The sequence below is a fragment of the Vitis riparia genome, chromosome 18 (genome assembly GCF_004353265.1).
Source record: "Vitis riparia cultivar Riparia Gloire de Montpellier isolate 1030 chromosome 18, EGFV_Vit.rip_1.0, whole genome shotgun sequence".
In the NCBI taxonomy this organism is placed as follows: domain Eukaryota; kingdom Viridiplantae; phylum Streptophyta; class Magnoliopsida; order Vitales; family Vitaceae; genus Vitis; species Vitis riparia.
In genome coordinates, this window is record NC_048448.1 from 38,520,772 (window position 1) to 38,543,381 (window position 22,610).

A 22,610-nucleotide genomic window follows, 5' to 3' on the forward strand; every position below is an offset into this window, starting at 1 on the left:
ATCTATTGTACTTTATTTTATATTGGGCTTGAGTTCAAGATAGTTTCGGATTTAGTAATTCTTTGTTACATTTTTATTTTTTATTTTTTTGATATTTTATTATAAATATATAAATAAACATTTACTCTGTCCATTATAAGATTGAACATACAAATACTATAAATATTGTTTGGACTAAGATGGTATTTCACACCTTTGAACCACATAGGTAAGCATTTTGATATGAAATGTAATACAATTCAAAATATTTAAATTTAATAAAATAATAATATTTGGTTTTTGTCATGATTTGGAATAAAGAAATCTCAAGTCTTTGTCAAATTTTTTTAAAAGAAAATATATAATAAAATGTATAATTATATACTAAAAGAACCAAAATGTTAACCTCTTTTCCACAAAACCGTGTGGGGACTAGTTGTGTTTGTTTTCTTTATGTGTCAACTTGATTAGACTTCAATCTTTACTTTTTAATTGGGTAGGATTAATAGTTAGCACTTGACATGTAAGTTAAAATTTTTTGGTCAAATTAAATTCTCGTTGTTTGATGCTAATTAAAAAGGTAACATGAAAGTGGATTTATACTTAATATATTAAGAAACCACCCTTTGATTGTAAAGTGAAAGCACTAACAATGATTTTGTATTAAGTTCGAAGTTTCCAAGAAGTTTTCCACTGTGAATCATTTGCATATAAATTGGGGTGTACTCATCACCATTTCTCTCATCTTATCACTCTCTCTCGATTGCTTTGGGAAGAATGATGTCTAAACTCCTCCTCCTCTGTTTTCTTTTCTTTCTCTCGTCTTCTCAGTTTCTTTCCTCCTCTTTCTCTAATTCCACCAAATTGTGCCCGCATGACCAGGCCCTTGTTCTACTCCACCTTAAGCAATCCTTTTCTATTGATAATTCCAGTTCTTGGGATTGCGATTCCAATGGCATCACTTCTTATCCCAAAACAGAGTCTTGAAAGAGGGGTATCGATTGCTGCTCATGGGATGGGGTCACATGTGATTGGGTGACAGGCCATGTAATTGAACTGGACCTCAATTGCAGTTGGCTCTTTGGCACCATCCATTCCAACACTACTTTCTTCCTCTTTCCTCATCTACAAAGGCTCAACCTTGCTTCCAATGACTTCAATGGGTCCTTTGTTTCGGTTGGGTTTGGTCGGTTCTCATGCTTGACACATCTCAATCTCTCTGACTCTTGATTTTCAGGCCTAATTTCACTAGAAATCTCTCACCTCTCCAACTTGGTTGCACTTGATTTGTTTGGGAATTATGAAGCAGAACTTGCCCCGCATGGCTTCAATTCTCTGGTTCAAAATTTAACCAAATTGTGGAAGATTCACCTTGGAGGTATTTCCATCTATTCAGTTTTTCCTTATTTCTTGCTAAATCGGTCTTCTTTGATGTCATTGGATCTCTCTGACTGTGGATTGCATAGGAGATTCCCTGACCATGACATTCATCTTCTGAAACTCGAGGTTCTCGACTTATGGAAGAATCATGGTCTCAGTGGAACCTTCCCACGATTCAGTGAGAACAATTCCCTTATGGTGTTGTATTTATCATCCAAAAAATTTAGTGGAGGGCTTCCTGCTTCAATTGACAATTTAAAGTCTTTATAGACTTTGGATCTTTCCGATTGCAGATTCTCAGGGTCCATCCCTACTTCAATTGGTAATCTAAAGTCTTTACAAACTTTGGATCTTTCCTATTGCAAATTCTCAGGGTCCATCCCTACTTCAATTGGCAATCTAAAGTCTTTACAGACTTTGGATCTTTCTAATTGCAAATTCTCAGGGTCCATCCCTACTTCAATTGGAAATCTAAAGTCTTTATAGACTTCGGATATCTCTTATTGCAAATTCTCAAGGTCCATCCTTACTTCATTTGGCAATCTAGGGTCTTTACGGTTCTTATACCTTTTTAGCAACAATTTCAATGGTCAGCTTCCACCATCAATTGGAAATCTAACAAACCTTCAAAACTTAAGATTCTCTAGTAACTTGTTCAATGGGACAATACCATCTCGGTTGTATACTCTACCATCATTGGTGAATTTAGATCTCAGTCATAACAAACTCACCAGTCATATTGGGGAATTCCAATTTGATTCATTGGAGTATATTGATTTGAGCATGAATGAGTTACATGGGTCAATTCCAAGTTCAATATTTAAGCTTGTCAACCTTGAATTTCTCTATCTTTATTCAAATAACTTGAGTGGTGTTTTGGAGACAAGCAACTTTGGAAAACTTAGAAACCTCACTTCGCTTGATCTCTTAAACAACATGCTCTCGTTGATCACCTCTGGCAATTCCAACTCCATTTTACCCAGTATTCAGATGATAGACCTTTCAAACAATAACATTAGTGGAGTATGGTCATGGAATATGGGAAAGGATACACTGTGGTACTTGAATCTCTCTTATAACATCATAAATGGGTTTGAGATGCTTCCATGGAAAAATATGCAAATTCTAGATCTTCATTCCAACTTGCTGCAAGGACCACTTCCAATTCCTCCAAATTCTATATTTTTCTTTTCAGTCTCCCATAACAAATTGAGTGGAGAAATTTCACCCTAATTTGCAAAGTGAGTTTCATGGGAGTTCTTGATTTGTCTAGTAACAACTTGAGTAGCATGCTTCCTCATTGTTTAGGAAATTTTAGCAAAGATCTCTCTATTTTGAATTTACGAAGGAATTGATTTCATGGCACCATTCCTCAAACATTTTTAAAGGGCAATGCTATCAGAAATCTTCACTTCAACGATAATCAGTTGGAAAGCCTAGTACCTCGATCTTTGATCATTTGTAGAAAACTTGAAGTTCTAGACCTTGGGAATAATAAGATAAATGATACATTTCCCATCGGTTGAGAACTCTTCCAGAATTGCAAGTTCTTGTTTTGCGCTCTAATAGTTTCCATGGTGATATAGGGTTTTCCAAGATCAAATCCCCATTCATGAGCCTAAGAATCATTGATTTTGCTCACAATGATTTCGAGGGTGACTTGCCTGAAATGTATTTGAGAAGTTTGAAAGCTATAATGAATATAGATGAAGGCAACATGGAAAGAAAATACATGGGGGAAGATTATTATCAAGATTCCATAACAGTGACAACAAAAGGGTTGGAGGTTGAACTAGTGAAAATCTTGAATACTTTCACAACGGTTGATTTATCAAGCAACAAATTCCGAGAGATTCCAAAGTCCATTGGAAATCTTAATTCACTTCGAGGGCTTAATTTGTCTCATAATAACCTTATAGGACATATTCCATCATCTTTTGGAAATTTGAAGTCGCTTGAATCATTTGACCTATCTTCAAACGAGCTAATTGGGAGTATTCCTCAACAATTAACAAGTTTGACATTTCTTGATGTTTTGAATCTTTCCCAAAACCATCTTACTGGATTCATACCTTGAGGTAATCAATTTGACACTTTTGGAAATGATTCATACAATGAGAAGTCAGGGTTGTGTGGATTTTCGTTGTCAAAGAAATGCATAGCTAATGAAACATCTGAGCCTTCAAAAGAAGCGGATGCAAGTTTGATGGTGGATTTGATTGGAAAATCACATTGATGGGATATGGATGTGGATTGGTTATTGGGTTGTCTCTTGGGTGTCTCGTTTTCTTAACTGGGAAACCTAAATGGTTTGTCTGGATTATTGAAGAGAACATTCATAAAAAGATCAGAAGGTCTAAAATGAGCACTTGCAGGCACGGAGCAAAAAGAAATTAACTCGTTCCACTCCCACTTTATTATGTGTTGGATATTATAAATGGCTTTTACATTCTTATGTTGGCAAATAACCTATATTGTCATTATACAAGTGCAATCTTGTTTATAAAGTTAAAATAATGTTTTTTTTCCTTATTATTATCACCATTACTATTTTGGTTTTGTGATAATGCAATCAAGGAGGAAAATGTCGCGATATTTCAGCGATATATCTTCGAAATATCGTGTATCGGTCCGATGATATTTTGGGATAAATCCCGAGAAATCGGGCAATATCTCGCTATATATCGGCAATTTTGCACGATAAATCATCGATTTTTCTCGATATATCGCATGGTCAATGCGAGTCAACGAAAGCCAAACCCACTACAGTGAAGTCAATGTGCTACAGTGCCGCTACAGTGCCTTGTCCTTTTGCTTCTGAGGGGATTTGAATCCTAAACCAAAAGGTTTGGGGTATACTCCACTTGCCATCTGGGCTAACTTGCCCTTGTTATATAATGTGCACTAAACTTATATATACTTAAACTCATTATATAAAGAAAATATTAAAAAAATATTTTAAAGAGCAAATTAATTATAATTATTTTATAATTAAATGCAAAATTTTCATTTAATTGACTACCAAAAATATAAAAATTATATAATTTTCTTCATAATGTTTTAATATCATTAATAATTAATTAAATATTAAAAAATTATATATATATATATATCATAATTTATTTTATATTGTTTAATATAATTGAATTAAATGGATCATAATTTTAATATTAATATATATTTTAAAATTAGACATATTATAATCAAATATTATAATATTATATGTAATTTAATAATACATGTACACTTATAAAATTCATATTTTTATCGATGTATACGATATTATTATCAAATATGATAAATCATGTTATACATATATCAAAATTTTCAATAAAATAACTTTAAAATGTCTATTATACTTCTAATTATATTATTATGAGGTTTTCCTTACATTTTCATGAGTTTTTAACAATTTTAAGCTTACCGATATTTTTTTCCAAAATATCCGCCGATATATCTGTAAAATCAAAGTATTGATATATCCGTGATTATCGATATTTTCATCCTTGAATGCAATAATCATTCATTCAGTATTTTTCCAATCAATATGGTAACTTAAAACTCAAAAGGCAATTGCCATACCTTGGAAACCATACACTAACGAATAAATATTTAAGAGTTAAGAGACATTTGAATACATTTCCATTTTTTATAAAACAGGGGGTAACTGTCGGGCTTTGTGGAGTCTAGTTTTGTTTGATCCGGTTTGGCCACCCGACCCAAATAATATTGCATGGCTTTTTAATGGGAGATTTACTGAGGCTTGTTGGGCCCGTTTAACCCATTGTGGAACCACCTTTTGCAATTAGGATTTTTTGGTGTGATGTGGTTGTCGTGTTATATATATAGAGAAAATACTATAGTCACTGTGGTTGTACTCTGTATTCTTCCCTGATAATACTGATATCCCTGCAACTCTGTGGATGTAGGCAAATTACCGAACCACGTAGATACTGTCTTATGCGTGTGATTATTTTTATTTGGCGTTTTTTTTTTTTTTTTTTTTCTCATAGGTTGGGAATTCGGCTTAATTCCCTTCAACTGGTATCAGAGCCTAGGGTTAGGTTTAAGTGGGAGCAATGGCAGAGGAAGTAGGAAAGACGTCTGGAATAGAAAAGTTTGATGGCATAGACTTTGCGTATTGGAGGATGCAGATTGAAGATTATTTCTATGGGAGGAAATTGCATCTGCCTCTTTTGGAGACAAAACCTGAGAGTATGAAGGCTAAGAAATGGGTGCTTCTTGACAGACAGGTCTAGGAGTTATTAAGTTAACTCTGTCTAGGTCTGTTGCACACAATGTTGTAAAGGAGAATACCATAGCATATCTGATGAAGGCTTTGTCCGGTATGTATGAAAAGTCGTCCATAAACAATAAGGTGCATCTAATGAAGAAATTGTTCAATTTGAAGATGGCAGAGAATGCATCAGTAGCACAACATCTGAATGAATTTAATACAATCACAAATCAATTGTCGTCTGTAGAAATTGATTTTGATGATGAGATTCGTGCTCTGATCGTCTTGGCTTCTTTGCCAAATAGTTGGGAGGTAATGAGGATGACAATAAGCAATTCTACAAGTAAGGAAAAGCTCAAGTACAATGATATAGGACATTTAATTCTAGCTGAGGAGATTCGCCAAAGAGATGTAGGCGAAACCTCAGAATCTAGTTCTGCCCTAAACCTTGAGACAAGAGGCAGAGGTAATGACAGAAATTCAAACCGGGGTAGATCAAAATCCAGAAATTCTAATCAGAACAAAAGCAAATCTAGATCAGGCCAACAAGTACAATGCTGGAACTGTGGGAAAATAGGTCACTGTAGAAAGCAATGCAAAAGTCCTAAGAAGAAGAATGAAGATGATTCTGCTAATGTTGTAATAGAAGAGGTACATGATGCATTACTTCTTACAGTAGACAATCCACTTGATGATTAGGTTTTGGATTCAGGAGTTTTGTTTCATACCACTCCACACCAAGAAATCATACAGAATTATGTTGTAGGTGATTTTGGTAAGGTGTATTTGGTTGATGGTTCAGCCTTGGATGTTGTGGGTCTGGGAGACATCCAGTTATTGTTGCCCAATGGGACTGTTTGGTTACTGGAGAAGGTTCGACATATTCCTGACCTGAGGAGGAATCTAATTTCTGTTGAACAACTTGATAATGAAGGACATGCAATACTATTTGTTGGTGATACTTGGAAGGTTACAAAGGGAGCTAAGGTATTGGCTTGTGGAAAGAAGACTGATACTCTGTATATGACCTCAAGTCCAAGAGACACAATTACAGTTGCTGGTGCAAGTATTGACACAAGCCTATGGCACCGCAGACTTGGTCACATGAGTGAGAAATGAATGAAGATGTTGTTGTCAAAAGGAAAACTACCAGAATTGAAGTCCATTGATTTTGACATGTGTGAAAGTTGCATCTTAGGAAAGCAAAAAAATGTGAGCTTCTTGAAAACTGGCAGGACACCAAAGGCTAAAAAATTGGAACTAGTACACACTGATTTGTGGGGTTGGAGGTTTAAGGTACTATATCACTTTTATTGATGACTCAAGCAGAAAGGTATGGGTTTATTTTCTGAAAAATAAATCTAATGTATTTGAAACTTTTAAGAAGTGGAAGACCATGGTTGAGACAACAACAGGTTTGAAAGTAAAATGTTTGAGGTCAGATAATGGAGGAGAGTACATAGATGGAGGGTTCAGTGAGTATTGTGCTGCATAGGGAATTAGGATGGAGAAGACTATTCCTAGGACACCACAGCAGAATGGTGTGGCTGAGCGCATGAACAGAACTCTCAATGAGCGTGCTAGAAGTATGAGGTTGCATGCTAGACTACCAAAATTTTTTTAGGCTGATGCTGTTAGTATTGCAGCTTACCTGATAAACCGAGGACCATCAATTCCCATGGAATTCAGACTTCCTGAGGAGGTTTGGAGCGGTAAAGAGGTGAAGTTTTCACATTTAAAAGTTTTTTGTTATGTTTCTTATGTTCATATTGATTCTGATGCTCGTAATAAACTTGATGCAAAGTCAAAAATATGTTTTTTCATTGGCTATGGTGATGAGAAATTTGGCTATGGGTTTTGGGATGAACAAAACAGGAAAATCATTAGAAATAGAAATGTGATATTTAATGAACAGGTTATGTACAAGGACAGGTCAACTGTAGTGTCAAATGTTATAGAGATAGATCAAAAGAAATCTGAGTTTGTCAACTTAGATGAATTGATTGAAAGTACTGTCCAAAAAGGGGGTGAAGAAGATAAGGAGAATGTAAATTCACAGGTAGATCTGAGTACACTTGTAGCTGAAGTTCACAGATCTTCCAGGAACATTAGACTTCCGCAGTGTTATTCACCTATTTTAAATTATCTCCTGTTGACTGATGGTGGTGAGCCAGAGTGTTATGATGAAGCCTTGTAAGATGAGAATTCAAGCAAATGGGAGTTAGCCATGAAGGATGAGATGGATTTCTTGTTAGGGAATCAGACATGGGAACTGACTGAATTGCCAGTAGGAAAAAAGGCTTTGCACAACAAGTGGGTATACAGAATAAAGAATGAGCATGATGGTAGCAAACATTACAAGGCCATATTAGTTGTTAAAGGGTTCCAATAGAAGGAGGGCATTGACTACACAGATATTTTCTCCAGTTGTGAAGATGTCAACAATCAGACTTGTATTGAGAATAGTGGTTGTAGAAAACTTACATCTTGAGCAGTTAGATGTGAAGACAACTGTGGATCCCGCATTTTGGCTCATGCGTTTTCCACTCGATAGCGAGCTCAATTTTTATTTTGAAAAATGATTTATTGTTTGAAAAATGACTTGGAGTCGTCACTTATTTTTGTTTTATTTTTAAAGGGTAAACAAAATAAGAAAGAAAACCTTAAGTATGACTCCTTATTTTGGGAAATGTGGTATGTGAAAAACCGGATCGGGTTCGGGGGTCAGGTTACTTATCAGGAAGATACGGTAAAGACCATAGTACCCCTCTAAGTCCCTAAAAGCGGGTCTCTACTAATAAAATGAAGCAATCATGACATCTAATAAGGAAAACAATGAATACCCGAATCGAAAATCACAACAAAATATCCGAATGAATATGAAAGGCGAAGAACATACCTGAGTGATGAACTGATTTACTTCAAGGAAAACAAATGTTAGCAAACAATCACAGAATAATCGCATGCACGTATTAGAACGGAGTAAATCAAGCATGTATAACAATCAACCAATCAATCATAAGTCACATATGTGGGGCCCCCACTAAAGCCCGTTTATTTTTGCATGAATTAATTCCATAAATTCCATCACTCGAAATTACAGAAATTTAATTCATGCTTATTTTAAAACATTTTTAAAAATAAAACGTGAAAAAGGCTTGTCGGGAAGAGAATGACGGCAAATTTTATTAAAAAAATGGAATTTTTTATGAAGGTAAATGTGGAGTTGAAATTATTTTAAAAGACTAAAAAACGAAAGGTTATTTGAAAATATTTGAAAACCGGAAAATGGAATTATTAAAAAGAAAAAAAACAGAATTTAAAGATTATTTACAAAAGGGGGTTTGAGTTAAAAATGATGAAGCAATAGATACCACGTGCCCCAAAAGGTGGCCATGCATATAGGTGGCCATGCAAACAAGAAGCCAGTAGAGTGGGCCCAGGGTCCAGAGTCTAAAGTCCAGAGCTGTAGCGTGTTCGGTGCCACTGTAATCATCTTAACACTGGAAGGCTTTAACAATATCTCATTCCAGACATTCCCCGTTCTTATCTCTCCAATTCAATCAACTCTTGCACCTATAAATTCCCCTTCCAGACCTTTACATATTTGGACTGCGCTATTTGCATAGCCCCTGATGTCTGATGTGGTAAGGGCATATTAGCTACTGCATTGTTGTTCACACCAAGAGATGGCATTTCTGGTTACACTTGTTGAGACAATATTCCTGGAGTAGGAATCATTGTGCCCGTTTCAGAAGATATACCTGATGGACCAAGTCCACTCATCATGTTCTGGTTCATACCAATTCCACTTTTTACCATTTGTTCTCCAGGAAGATTTCCTTGGCTCATTCCAGGTACTGTGTGGCCCATACTAACAACCCCTTGAAGATTACTCAATGGTTGAGAAATGCCAAGGTTGGAGTTTGCTGACATATTAGAAATTGTTGAAGTGAACGAACCAAAAGCTGAGTTTTGTACAACCTGTGCAGTGTCTGCTAGTGCTCCTGGTCCAGTAATTGATGAGACAACTGACTGCCCAGATGAGAACACAGCTTGAGTGGCAGGCAAAGAGGATGCCATTTTGCTAGATATCATATTTGACATATGCATAGCCAAGGAAATCCCACCCATTGACTGAAGTCCTATAGAAGCTGCAGAATACATCACTTGTCGTGCTTGAGAGAGGTTGTTCAGAATGATTACATTTGCTGCAGCAGGAACCCCAAGACGCAAGGTCTGTGATGTACCACTCACTACAGGTTTCAAAATCTTGGATATTGTCGCTGCTTGAGATCATCTCTTGAGAATTAGAAAATGGTGAAGAAGTCCGAAGGCTTGGAACTCCTTGAGAAGCAGCATACATAGTTCATTCGAAACGATGTTCTTCTTTTTGCCATCTCAGACAATATCAAACAGCTTGTGGCAATAAAGCCATCAATAGAGGGATATGCTTCAGCTGTAATCGAAATTCAGTCCCTCCAGAGAGGCTTTGTGCCACCCTCTGGCAGCTCCCCATGCACTTACATCTCGGAATGTAAACACGGACAATGGACCTTGGCTGATCCTGATCCTGATCAAATGTGTGTTGCTTGTGCACCATCTACTTTTCCTGAGCCTAATAATCATGTTCAAAACTCCAACTTTTGATTCATCTTCTAAAAGAATCAGTTGATAGAGACGGTGGGGAAGTAGTCTCTTTGTGGTAAGGACCAGTTCAACAGTATTTTACCTCTTCATGTTCTTTTTTCTGAAAAAAAATGTTAGATGGGTTCAGATATGATTGCTCATTCTCGATGGCAAAATTCTTAGTTTTCTTTTGGTTATAGAGGAATCCGAGTAGCCATTATTGAGCTCGAAGAAATACTGACTTGTAGGCTGTGTTAGGACTTATATCCTCATGTCTTCTTGAGAGCAAAATGCAATGTGCTTGGCTGATCAAATTTGGCTCTATGTGTTAATCCCCCTTGGGTTGGCCTCTGCCCTATCTTTAGTCTTGGTGGAAAATATGTTCACTTTCTTGAACGACAACTCAGTATAAAAAGCTAAGAGATTGAAATTGTGTTTATTCATCATTCCTATCATGTATTTTTCGATTGTTGTAAAAAAGAATGACAATTGTAAAATCTTGAAGGCTTATTAGTCTTAAGATAATTTCCCAGGATTAAGGTTACGAATTCTAAGAAAGTCGCATATTGGTCTGTGCAAGTTTCTTATACCTCTTAAAGGAGACAGGCATGTTAGGCTATAACCTTTCCTTTACCTAATCAAAATAAGAGACCTGCTGTTTAGCCAAGGTTTCTTGTTTAGTAAATAGGTTCATTTGAGCTTTAGATAATATATGGAGAAGTGAGATGGCCAAATTAAGAATTCTGTTAAGAGAAAAGCACTTTGTTTGAGGATGATGACAGATCTGACATCAACATTGTATAAGCTGGTTCAGTGTTATAGAGCTTAATGATTTGAAGCTGAATGGCACTTCATTAAGGAGACATTAGATTCTGGCGTGATTCTGGCTCTGTACAGGCCTGGTAGAAGAAGTGATAATTTTGATAAGGGATTTGTTAAATTCTTACATACTTTATACTGGAAACACACAAAATGAACTAATTGTACTAATGACTCACCCTTGTATTCTCATCATTCTTATGGTTCTACTCCCAAATGTACTACACCTTAGTGCTCTGCTTCTCCTCTCTTGAAAATTATAAGCCCCTGTCTCCTCCTCCCTCCCTCCCCTCCATCTTCTGTGTCTTCTCTCTCTCTCTCTCTCTCTCTCTCTCCATTCTCCAATAAGAAAATACATTATGGACTACTATTTTGTAGTATCAAGTAACCTGGGTTATTAACCTTGTAAGAACAAGTACTACTTTTATTATCATGTAGGCAAGGTTTTTAACCTTGTAAGAACACACAAAAGCCATATGTGTCTGTTAAGCAGTCTCAGGTTCTTTCCTTTTCTTCCAGCCCTATTGGGTGCTATCATTCATCAAAATAAGTTTCCTTTTACGATCTCATATAACAGCTTGATCTCTCAGATTTGGTTGTGTTCTTGTTGGGTTTATCTTGCATTTATATGAGGATTTTGTAATCCCTAAAGCACTTGGGATAGAGAACGATATGTTCATCACATCATGTAACTTGCTTTGTATTATTTAGCATAAATTCCTAAGTCATTGGGAGTGGTTATTTCTGTACGTATTGACCTATTATCGGGGATTTGCTCATCTTTAGTATATAAAACAACAAAAGGAAAAAAATAAGGGAACCAAATATATCTAGTTTGTTTGATCATGCTATCTTTTTCAAAGTTATTTTAGCATAGAAGAGCAACTATGCACCTGTACCAGAGGCATAACATGGCTCAACTACCATTCCCCGGGCTGCCGTGAAGTTTTAGTTAATCTCATTAACTGTCATGCAGGTAGGTTATATTGTCATGAAGGACCCTTCTACTGGGGCTAGAACCAACTTACTGAGAATGAAAGCTGCCGGAATCGTCGGCGTCTACCACCCATTGATTGATGAAAAGCTTGTGAGAATTCTACGTGGGTATGACCTCCCTCTACAACTCTATCCACATTTCTCCAAGCAGCTTCCAGCTTCTCTCTATTCAATATTTCATTCAAGGTTTTTAACAGGAGGAACAAGAAGGTGTACGCCTGGACTGTCGATGATGAAGCCTCGATGGAGAGAATGCTGGTCGAGCGTGTTGATGCCATGGTTACCGGCAACCCGACCTTGCTTCAGCGCCTCATGCAAGACATTAGAACCCAGTGTCTCGAGGAAGGTTTTTCTTTATCATAATATCTTTAATTTCCTTTTTTCCTTTTTCTTTTTTTCTTTTTTTATTTATTATTTCCCACTAAAGATTTTGCCTGTATAAGATTCATTCATAACATGGTGTTTTGCACCTATATTCGTAAGTCTTGTTTGGGTACACTACCTTTTTTTTTTCTTTTTTAAAAAGGTTAAAAAACAAAAATAGAGACAGCTTGATAAAGAAACTTTTATATAAAACGTATATAATTATTTTATGTTTTTAAAAATTACTTTTAAAAATTTGAAATATGAAGTATTACATTTTTTTAATGTTTCAATTTTTTGAAATAATTTTTAAAAAAAGAAGCAAATATTTAATACCTCAGTCACCTAAAAAACTACTTGTTAAGCCTTTTGTTTATGATTGTCACAGGGAATTTCTCTATTTTTAGAAATTCCTAAAACATTGAAATTATGACAAAAAGGAAAGAAAGATGTCTAGTTCACTTTTAGTATTAATAAGCCTCATTTTGGTTCATGGAAAATATCAAGGTTATGTTTGGTTTTTGAAAAATTTGAAGGAAAATGTGAAAGAAAAAAAATAGAAAAAGTGAAAAAAAGAGTTTAAACTTAATAAATTATTTTTATTTGTTTTTAAAAATTTATTTCTTTTTTTATATTTTCCTTCAAATTTTTTAAGAATCAAACATATTCTCAATTTTTTTTAATAATTGTAATTATTTTTTATTTTTCTTTGAGATAAAACATGATAAAGAGAACTTGGCATTCCTTTAGGGTATGTTTGGTTTCTAGAAAATATTACATAAAAGAAAGAAAATGCCAATGAAAATGATTTATCATACTTTGTTGTTATATGAAAAAAAAAATTAAATATAATGAAAATTGTTAGAAACTTATATATTTTAAAATTATTTGATCTTTATATTTATGTTAAAATAATTAAAATGGATTTAAAATAGTAAATAAAAGTTATTTATTGACCTTTTATTTCCTGAAAACCAACCATAACCTTAATTATTTTCTTTTCTAATATTTTCAAGTTTATGGAGAGAAAACATGCTTAAGAAATTCCCGGTGAGGGACTTGAATTTAGGACCCCAATGCTTAAAGTCATTTTACTTATTTTTTTCTTATATATATATATATATTAATTAATTATGTTATTTTGGAATAATTAAAATGCTTAATCTAATTTTTTTCATGAACTTCTATGATCTTATGAAGGAATTGAATTGGCAAGGTTTTAGGTTTAATATTAATGTAATTGGTAGCCAATCAATTATCTTTAAGCTAATAGATATAAATTTTATACTTTAATAATTATTTAGAAGACTTAATAGATAATTTTGGAGGATAATTTATGATTTTTTTTTTCTATTTTTTGTGTAATAAATGTTTAGGAAGAAAACATCTTCGCCGAGTTGCAAACTCCTAGATCAGCCATATATATTCTTTTCATAATATTGTTACTTTCTTGACTCATAAAAGTCAAAGTCAAGTGACAAGTCTCATCAAGCTTTTTATGTTGACCTATATTTTAATTACTTAATCAATTAGAAAAAATTAGTATCACTTTAATCTATTTATGATCTAGTTAAGGGAGTTCAAGAAATGGATTATAGTGATCATAAGAGCTATAACTTAATTCCAATATTGTGATAAATGGTCTAATAGAATACATAGCTAGTGAACATAATTATAACCATTTTTTTTAATTGAGTTGGAAATTTTAATTTTCTCCATTTTAAATAAAAGACAAATTATTAGGAGTCCTCAAGCAAAGAGCTCTCATGTTATTTGGGCATGTCTAACCATTGTATGTAAAAAAATTTATATATATAATTAGGATATGTTTGTTTGATAGGATTAAAAAGTGAGATATAATTTTAAAATTATGCATTTGCATATTTGGATATAGGAAGAATAAGAGGACCCAAATATGTTATGGGTTTAACATTTTTAACTCAACATAATGTTCTTTGATTTTTCAATTTCTTAATCCTTACGCCAATGCTGATTGAAAGAATAACTCCAAAAGTTTCATAACCATTTATGATGTTTCGTATAAAAGAGACTTTATCGTGTTGTATGCTCCTAACTTACAAATTACTCTATTGACTCGTAGAAGTCAAGCTCAAGGGACACTAACATATTTGGATATAGGAAGAACAAGAGAAATACCTAAATAAGTTATATATTAGCATTTTTAACTCAACATAATATTATTTGATTTTTCAATTTTGTAGTCCCTACACCAATGCTGATTGAAAGAAAAACTTTAAACATTTCATGACCATTTATGACGTTTCATATAAAAGAGACTTAGCCGTGTTGCATACTCCTAACTTACAAATTACACTATTGACTCATAGAAGTCAAGCTCAAAGAACATTATAACATATTTGAATATAGGAAGAATAAGAGAAAGACTTAAATAAGTTATAGGTCTAACTCAACATAATCTTCTTTGATTTTTAAATTTCTTGGTCCCTACACCAATGTTGATTGAAAGAAAAACTCCAAAAATTTCATGACCATTTATGATGTTTCATATAAAAGAGACTTTATCGTGTTGCATACTCCTAACTTACAAATTACTCTATTGATTCATAGAAGTCAAGGTCAAGGGACATTATAACATATTTGGATATAGAAAGAACAAGAGAAAGACGGTTATAGGTCTAGCATTTATAACTGAACATAGTCTTCTTTGATTTTTCAATTTCATAGTCCCTACACCAATGCTGATTGAAAGAAAAACTCCAAAAATTTTATGACCATTTATGATCTTTCATATAAAAAAGACTTTGTCGTGTTGCATACTTCTAACTTACAAAATACTCTATTGACTCATAGAAGTCGAGCTCAAGGGACATCATAACATATATGGATATAGGAAGAACAAAAGAAAGACCTAAATAAGTTATAGGTCTAGCATTTTTAACTCAACATAATCTTGTTTGATTTTTCAATTTCTTAGTCCCTACACCAATGTTGATTGAAAGAAAAACTCCAAAAATTTCATGACCATTTATGATGTTTCATATAAAAGAGACTTTGCTGTATTACATACTCCTAACTTACAAATTACTCTATTGACTCATAGAAGTCAAGCTCATGGGACACTATAATTAATAAGCATAAGATAACACTAGTTTAATTGAAAAAAAAAACTTAACTTAAACCTTGATATTGATATTTAATTTCATATAAATATCATATTAGTTTTGAATAGAATGGGCTAATCCAAACGAGTTGTATGCCTACATAAAACAAATTATTATGAATTAGGACCCACACGGTTTTATTCAAAGTCATACTTGGTTGGTGCCTTAAATTCCACTTGTAGACTCCTCCTCCACACCAATAATGCAAGGAGTGGAGCCCAAACAATTTATGGTGGATGACTTAGAATAAAAAAAAAAGTCAAATATTAAAATTATACCTTATTTAAGGTCTTGGTATGAATTCAAAAGAATGACAGTGCCTTATAGTAATACCACTTTTTTTAATTTGAATGAAATAATTTTCATTTTTATTTGATTTTTGTTATTATTATTTTTATAATAAATCAATTAAGATAATTGGAGATAAATTCCTTATTATATTTTATTTATTTGTCCAGGATATTACATTAAATCCTTCTTCACATAACTTTTTTAAGCAGATAATTGGAAGAAAATGGATAATAATGTTGTGGTTTTTTTTTTCATTTTTTTTAAAGAGGACAATTATATACTAGTTCATGCAAAAACCAAGAGTGAAAATTGGTTAAGATATAGAATTTAGTGGATGAAAGGAAAAATGAATGAGATACAAATAGATAAATCAAAACATATAAACTTCTCAAAATATTATAGCACTTGTACTAGCAAAATATTAAGGCATGGTAATGGAGGAAAAAAACAATAAAGGAAAAAAGAGAAAAATAATAATAAAGTCCAAAGGGGATAAGGTAGGAAAGGTAAAAGATGTTGGCATCCATAGAAAAAGGTATATAAGATATTAACTTTTAAGTTTACATGTTCTCAAAAAACATGTTTTTGCTAATTTTTCATTCTATTTGGTATCCTTTCTTTTCCTTTCTATAGGTAGTAAATAACTTCAACTTTAAAAATGGAGGATGGGACCATAATAGAGTTAATATGAAAAGGATCTTATGAATTTTTTTTTTGGTGAGTCACTTTCTTGACTCATAGAAGTCAAAGTCAAGTGACATGTCTCATCAAATCATTTATTTTGAGTTACATCTATCTAATCAATTGAAGAAATTAGCATCACCTTGATTTATTTATGATATAATTGGGGGAGTTTGAGAAGTAGATTATGACATAAAAGTTATAACATAAATTAAGGTTATGTTTGTTTGTAGGGCTAAAAAGTGAGATATAATTTTAAAATTATATATTTGCATATTTGGATATAGGTAGGACAAGAGAAGGGTGTAAATAAGTTACTGGTTTAGCATTTTTAATCTCATGTACATTTAAAAATCGACTTGTCTAATAAATTACTATATTGATGAATTTTTCAAATAAAAAAAAATGGTAATCGGATTAAGAATTTTTTCCTTCTAATAAAGCCAAATGTACATATTGTTTTTTCTTAAATATTAGTGAAGGAAAAATGTTTTGTTGATGAAATTTTAAAAGGTTTGTTTGTTTTTTTTTAAAAAAAAAAAAAATTGTTTTACTTAAGCCAAGTTTCTTTCATTTTATTTTCTTTTGTAATGATTTTAATTTTTTTAATCATTTTTTAATATGCATGATGTTGGGACATTTATCATAATATACCTAATAAAAGATTTTTTTTTTTCGATTGTTTGGAACAAGTTTTAGGATTTGATGTAAAGAATTGGGCTAAGATTGGAACAAGAGTAACTTATACTAAACTCTTCTTCTTGTCATTCCTAAATTAACAAATCGGACTCGTATCAAGTGTTACTTATAAAATATCATTATTCTACCTCAACTCATCAGGTTGTATTTTGATTTATTGTTTTAAATTTTATCTGTGTTACAAACTCCTAATTAGCTGTGTCACTTTCTTGACTCATAGAAGTCAAAGTCAAGAAAGTCATTTATTTTGAACCACATTTCACGTAATCAATTTTAAAAATTATAATCAGCACTTTAATCCATTTATGGCTTAATTAAGGGGTTTTAGAAATCGTATGAGTATGTACCTTTAATTTGTTAATTCTAGGAATGTGGAATTTTACCTTTTATAATAATTTTGTTTATGAAATTTATTTATTAATTTTTAAAAAGACTAATAAGAAATCTTTCTTTTTGCTTTCTTTGTTATGAAGGCCAGTGTGCCCTGAAACCAAGTGCTCTGGTTTCATTTCTGTTATTTATAAAATTTCATTTTTGTACTTCAAATCTACAGGATGTATTTTGATTTTATTTTATAGTCCCAATCTATACCAGTGCTGATAAAAAAATAATAATTAAAACTCTAATGAGCTGGAAGCTGTAACAAGAAAGGTCTTCTTTTGATTGTTCCTGTTTAAGCTGGAAATTTCCGAGAAGACCTTTCTTTAAGATTTGTTAAAGTTATTTTAAGTAGATAAGGAAAGTCAATAAACTCAACTTAAATTCATATTCAGTACCTAATTTATTTCATTTAATTGTGTTACTTTACTTTCAATAACACTTTACTTCCAACAAAAAGTAAAAATACACAAAATAAAAGTAAAAGTACTTTACTTTCAACAAAAAAGAATAATGTTGTTACTAAAATTTATTTCATTTCATTTTGTTAATGAGATTAGGTCATGAAAATGTCAAAAAATAAAATAAAATAAAATGGTAGTCATGAATTTTTTTTTTTTTTAAATTGAGTTGGAAGTTTCAACTTTCTCCATTTCAATTAAAAGACAAACTATTAGGATTGAATATCATTCTTAAAACTTAAATTAATTCATATTTTATTTTTTCTGTTCTTTGGTTACGTCTAATCATCATATATGAAAAATTTTATATAATTAAATTATATAATTATCATATATAAAATTTAAAATTTGTTTTATGAAAAAAAAAATTTATTTATATTTATATCAAAAGACTTTCTAAGAAGTTTTAACAAGAAAAGTCTTCTCTGGTCCTCCATTTGAGTTGGAAATTTCCAAGAAGTTTTCCATAATGAAGAAGAGTAGGGTAAAGTTAGAGTGAATCATTTTCATATAAAGTGGAGAATCCTCATCACCATTTCTCTCATCCCACCTCACTCTCTCAATTGCTTTTGGGAAGAATGATGTCTAAACGCCTCCTCCTCTATTTTCTTTTCTTCCTCTCATCCTCTCAGCTTCTTTCCTCCTCTTTCTCTTTCTCTAATTCCACTCAACTGTGCCCGCGTCACCAGTCCCTTGCTTTGCTCCACCTTAAGCAATCATTCTCTATCAACAATTCCAGTTCTTCAGATTGCGATTACGATGGTGTCACGTCTTATCCCAAAATAGAGTCTTGGAAAAAGGGTAGTGATTGCTGCTCATGGGATGGGGTCACATGTGATTGGGTGACAGGCCATGTAATTGAGCTGGACCTCAGTTGCAGCTGGCTCTTTGGCACCATCCATTCCAACACTACCCTCTTCCTCTTTCTTCATCTACAAAGGCTCAACCTGGCTTTCAACAACTTTAATGGGTCCTCTGTTTCAACTGGGTTTGGTCGGTTCTCAAGCTTGACGCATCTCAATCTCTCTGACTCTGGATTTTCAGGCCTAATTTCATCAGAAATCTCTCACCTCTCCAACTTGGTTTCACTTGATCTCTCTTGGAATTCTGATGCAGAATTTGCCCCGCATGGCTTCAATTCTCTGGTTCAAAATTTAACCAAATTGCAGAAGCTTCACCTTGGAGGTATTTCCATATCTTCAGTTTTTCCTGATTCCTTGCTAAATCGGTCTTCTTTGATATCATTAGATCTCACTTCGTGTGGATTGCATGGGAGATTCCCTGACCATGACATTCACCTTCCGAAACTCGAGGTTCTCGACTTATGGGGAAATGATGATCTCAGTGGAAACTTCCCACGATTCAGTGAGAACAATTCCCTCATGGAGTTAGATTTATCATTCACAAATTTGAGTGGAGAGATTTCAGCCTCAATTGGCAATCTACAGTCTTTACAGACTTTGGATCTCTCCAATTGCGAATTCTCAGGGTCCATCCCCGCTTCCCTAGAGAACCTTACACAAATCACTTCCTTGAACCTCAGTAAGAATCTTTTTAGTGGTAAAATTCCAAATGTTTTTAGTAACCTTAGAAATTTAATTTCATTACGCCTTCATGGCAACAATTTCAGTGGTCAGCTTCCATCATCAATTGGAAATCTAACAAACCTTCAGGCCTTAGACTTGTATGATAATCAGCTAGAAGGAGTCATTCCTTCTTTTGTAAATGGGTTTTTAAGTCTATCCTATGTCGACTTAGGATATAACTTATTCAATGGGATAATACCATCTTGGTTGTATACTCTACCATCATTGGTGGTATTATATCTCGATCATAACAAACTCACTGGTCATATTGGTGAATTCCAATCTGATTCATTGGAGTTGATTTATTTGAAAATGAATAAGTTACATGGGCCAATTCCAAGTTCAATATTTAAGCTTGTAAACCTTAGATATCTTCATCTTTCTTCAAATAACTTGAGTGGTGTTTTGGAGACAAGCAACTTTGGAAAACTTAGAAACCTCACTTTGCTTGATCTCTCAAACAACATGCTCTCATTGACAACGTCTGACAATTCCAAGTCCATGTTACCCTACATTGAGAGTCTAGACCTTTCAAACAATAACATTAGTGGAATATGGTCATGGAATATGGGAAAGAATACACTAGGGTACTTGAATCTCTCTTGTAACTCGATAAGTGGGTTTGAGATGCTTCCATGGAAAAATATAGGAATTATAGATCTTCATTCCAACTTGTTGCAAGGACCACTTCCAATTCCTCCAAATTCTACTTTTTTCTTTTCAGTATCCCATAACAAATTGAGTGGAGAAATCTCACCGTTGACTTGCAAAGTGAGTTCCATGGTAGTTCTTGATTTGTCTAACAACAACTTGAGTGGCATGCTTCCTCATTGTTTGGGGAATTTTAGCAAAGATCTCTCTGTTTTGAATTTACGAAGGAATCGATTTCATGGCATCATTCCTCAAACATTTTTAAAGGGCAATGCTATCAGGAATCTTGACTTCAACGATAATCAATTGGAAGGCCTAGTACCTCGATCTTTGATCATTTGTCGAAAACTTGAAGTTCTAGACCTTGGGAATAATGAGATAAATGATACATTTCCTCATTGGTTGGGAACTCTTCCAAAGTTGCAAGTTCTTGTTTTGCGTTTTAATAGTTTCCATGGTCATATAGGGCATTCCAAAATCAAATCCCCATTCATGAGCCTAAGAATCATTGATCTTGCTCACAATGATTTCGAGGGTGACTTGCCTGAAATGTATTTGAGAAGTTTGAAAGCGACAATGAATGTAGATGAACGCAACATGACAAGAAAATATATGGGAGACTATTATTATCAAGATTCTGTCATGGTGACAATCAAGGGATTGGAGATTGAATTTGTGAAGATCTTGAAGGCTTTCGCAACAATTGATTTATCAAGCAACAAATTCCAAGGAGAGATTCCAGAGTCCATTGGAAATCTTAATTCACTTCGAGGGCTCAATTTATCCCATAACAACCTTACAGGACATATTCCATCATCTTTCGGAAATTTGAAGTTGCTTGAATCATTGGACCTTTCTTCAAACAAGCTCATTGGAAGAATTCCTCAAGAATTAACAAGTTTAACATTTCTTGAAGTTTTGAATCTTTCCCAAAACCATCTAACTGGATTTATACCTCGAGGTAATCAGTTTGATACATTTGAAAATGATTCATACAACGGGAACTCAGGGCTATGTGGATTTCCATTGTCGAAGAAATGCACAACTGATGAAACACTAGAGCCTTCACAAGAAGTGGATGCAGAGTTTGAAGGTGGATTTGATTGGAAAATCACATTGATGGGATATGGATGTGGATTGGCAATTGGCTTTACTCTTGGGTGTCTCATGTTCTCAACTGAGAAACCTAAATGGTTGGCAACGATGGTTGAAGAGAACATTCACAAGAAGATCAAAAGGTCTAAAAGATGCACTTACAGGAGAGGAGCAAGAAGGAACTAGCACATTCCAATTGCATTGTATTTTGTGTTATGTTTTACAAATAGATTTTACATTTGTTAGTAAATAATCTACTTGTTATTATAAAAGTGTAATATTGTTTGTAAAATTAAAATAATGTTATTTTCTTTTTCCCTTTTTTTCTTTTTTGTGACAATGCAATAGTCATTAGGTTCAATATTTTTCAAATCAACATGATAACTTAAAATTCATCAAAGAGCAATTTCTATATTTTAGAGATTAATCAAACACTAATGGATATTAAAGACTTAGTAAGAATTTGGACATACTTCTAATTTTTATTCTTTTAAAAAAAACAAAACTTTTATACAAGTGGGGACTTACATTATGCTTTCAAAACTAATTTTAAATTTTTTTTAAAAAATTTAAGAACACGAAGTTTTAAAAATTTTAAAAAATCTTTTAGAAAATATAAGATAAATCTCCTCTCTTGCTAAAAAAATGACTAGATTTTATAGAAGAGTTTAAAAACAAAAAACAAAAGACAAAAGTGTTTCCAAACACCACCCTTTTTTTTCCAATAATTCATACTTTATTATTATATAGGGAAAGAACAATAATTTGTTTATATTAAATATGTATGGGTATATTATATAACTAGTATTTTATTTGATTAAAACATGTGTAGTAGCTGCGACCAGGCCAAGTTTAGACCACGACAAGGCATAACCATTGCAACCAAAGCTCAATTGGTATTTCATTCGAAATCATTTTTCAAATATATGTTATTGAGAAATGTCAACTATCACATTATGGAAAAGAAAAATTTACGAAAGGACCACTTGATATCTTTTCATTTGAAAGAATATCATTATTAGTGATCTATGTTAAATATTTAAATCAATTCTATAATTGCTATAGATATTTGAAGAAAAAAACATAAATAAATTATATAATTTAACATTTTTCAATCAATCTGACTTTAATAAATAAGGTTGAAGATAGTGCACAAAATCAATAAAGAAAAAGCATTTTTTTTTATATAATTATTCATTTAAACAAACTAATATTCATTCAT

At 33.0% G+C, this 22,610-nt stretch overlaps 2 protein-coding genes across 2 annotated transcripts; both read left to right on the forward strand.

Moving 5' to 3' along the window:
• Nucleotides 1-11,868: 11,868 nt before the first annotated feature.
• LOC117907329 (glycerophosphodiester phosphodiesterase GDPD4-like) lies at nucleotides 11,869-12,403 on the forward strand. Its single transcript, XM_034820836.1, has 2 exons — nucleotides 11,869-12,148; nucleotides 12,238-12,403. Exons 1-2 carry the CDS (start codon nucleotides 12,015-12,017, stop codon nucleotides 12,401-12,403), a joined length of 300 nt encoding a protein of 99 aa, XP_034676727.1. The 5' UTR covers nucleotides 11,869-12,014.
• Nucleotides 12,404-18,637: 6,234 nt separating this feature from the next.
• LOC117905851 (receptor-like protein 6) lies at nucleotides 18,638-21,703 on the forward strand. Its single transcript, XM_034818709.1, has one exon. The coding sequence runs from the start codon at nucleotides 18,638-18,640 to the stop codon at nucleotides 21,572-21,574; it is 2,937 nt and encodes a 978-aa protein (XP_034674600.1). The 3' UTR covers nucleotides 21,575-21,703.
• The last annotated feature ends 907 nt before the right edge of the window (nucleotides 21,704-22,610 follow it).

Bases quoted from the DNA above. Each gene is read 5' to 3' on its own strand.
- LOC117907329 (XM_034820836.1), top strand. From the start codon at position 12,015: ATGCAGGTAGGTTATATTGTCATGAAGGACCCTTCTACTGGGGCTAGA. The intron at 12,149-12,237 runs GTATGACCTCCC...GGTTTTTAACAG, and splicing joins CTTGTGAGAATTCTACGTGG to GAGGAACAAGAAGGTGTACG.
- LOC117905851 (XM_034818709.1), top strand. From the start codon at position 18,638: ATGTCTAAACGCCTCCTCCTCTATTTTCTTTTCTTCCTCTCATCCTCT.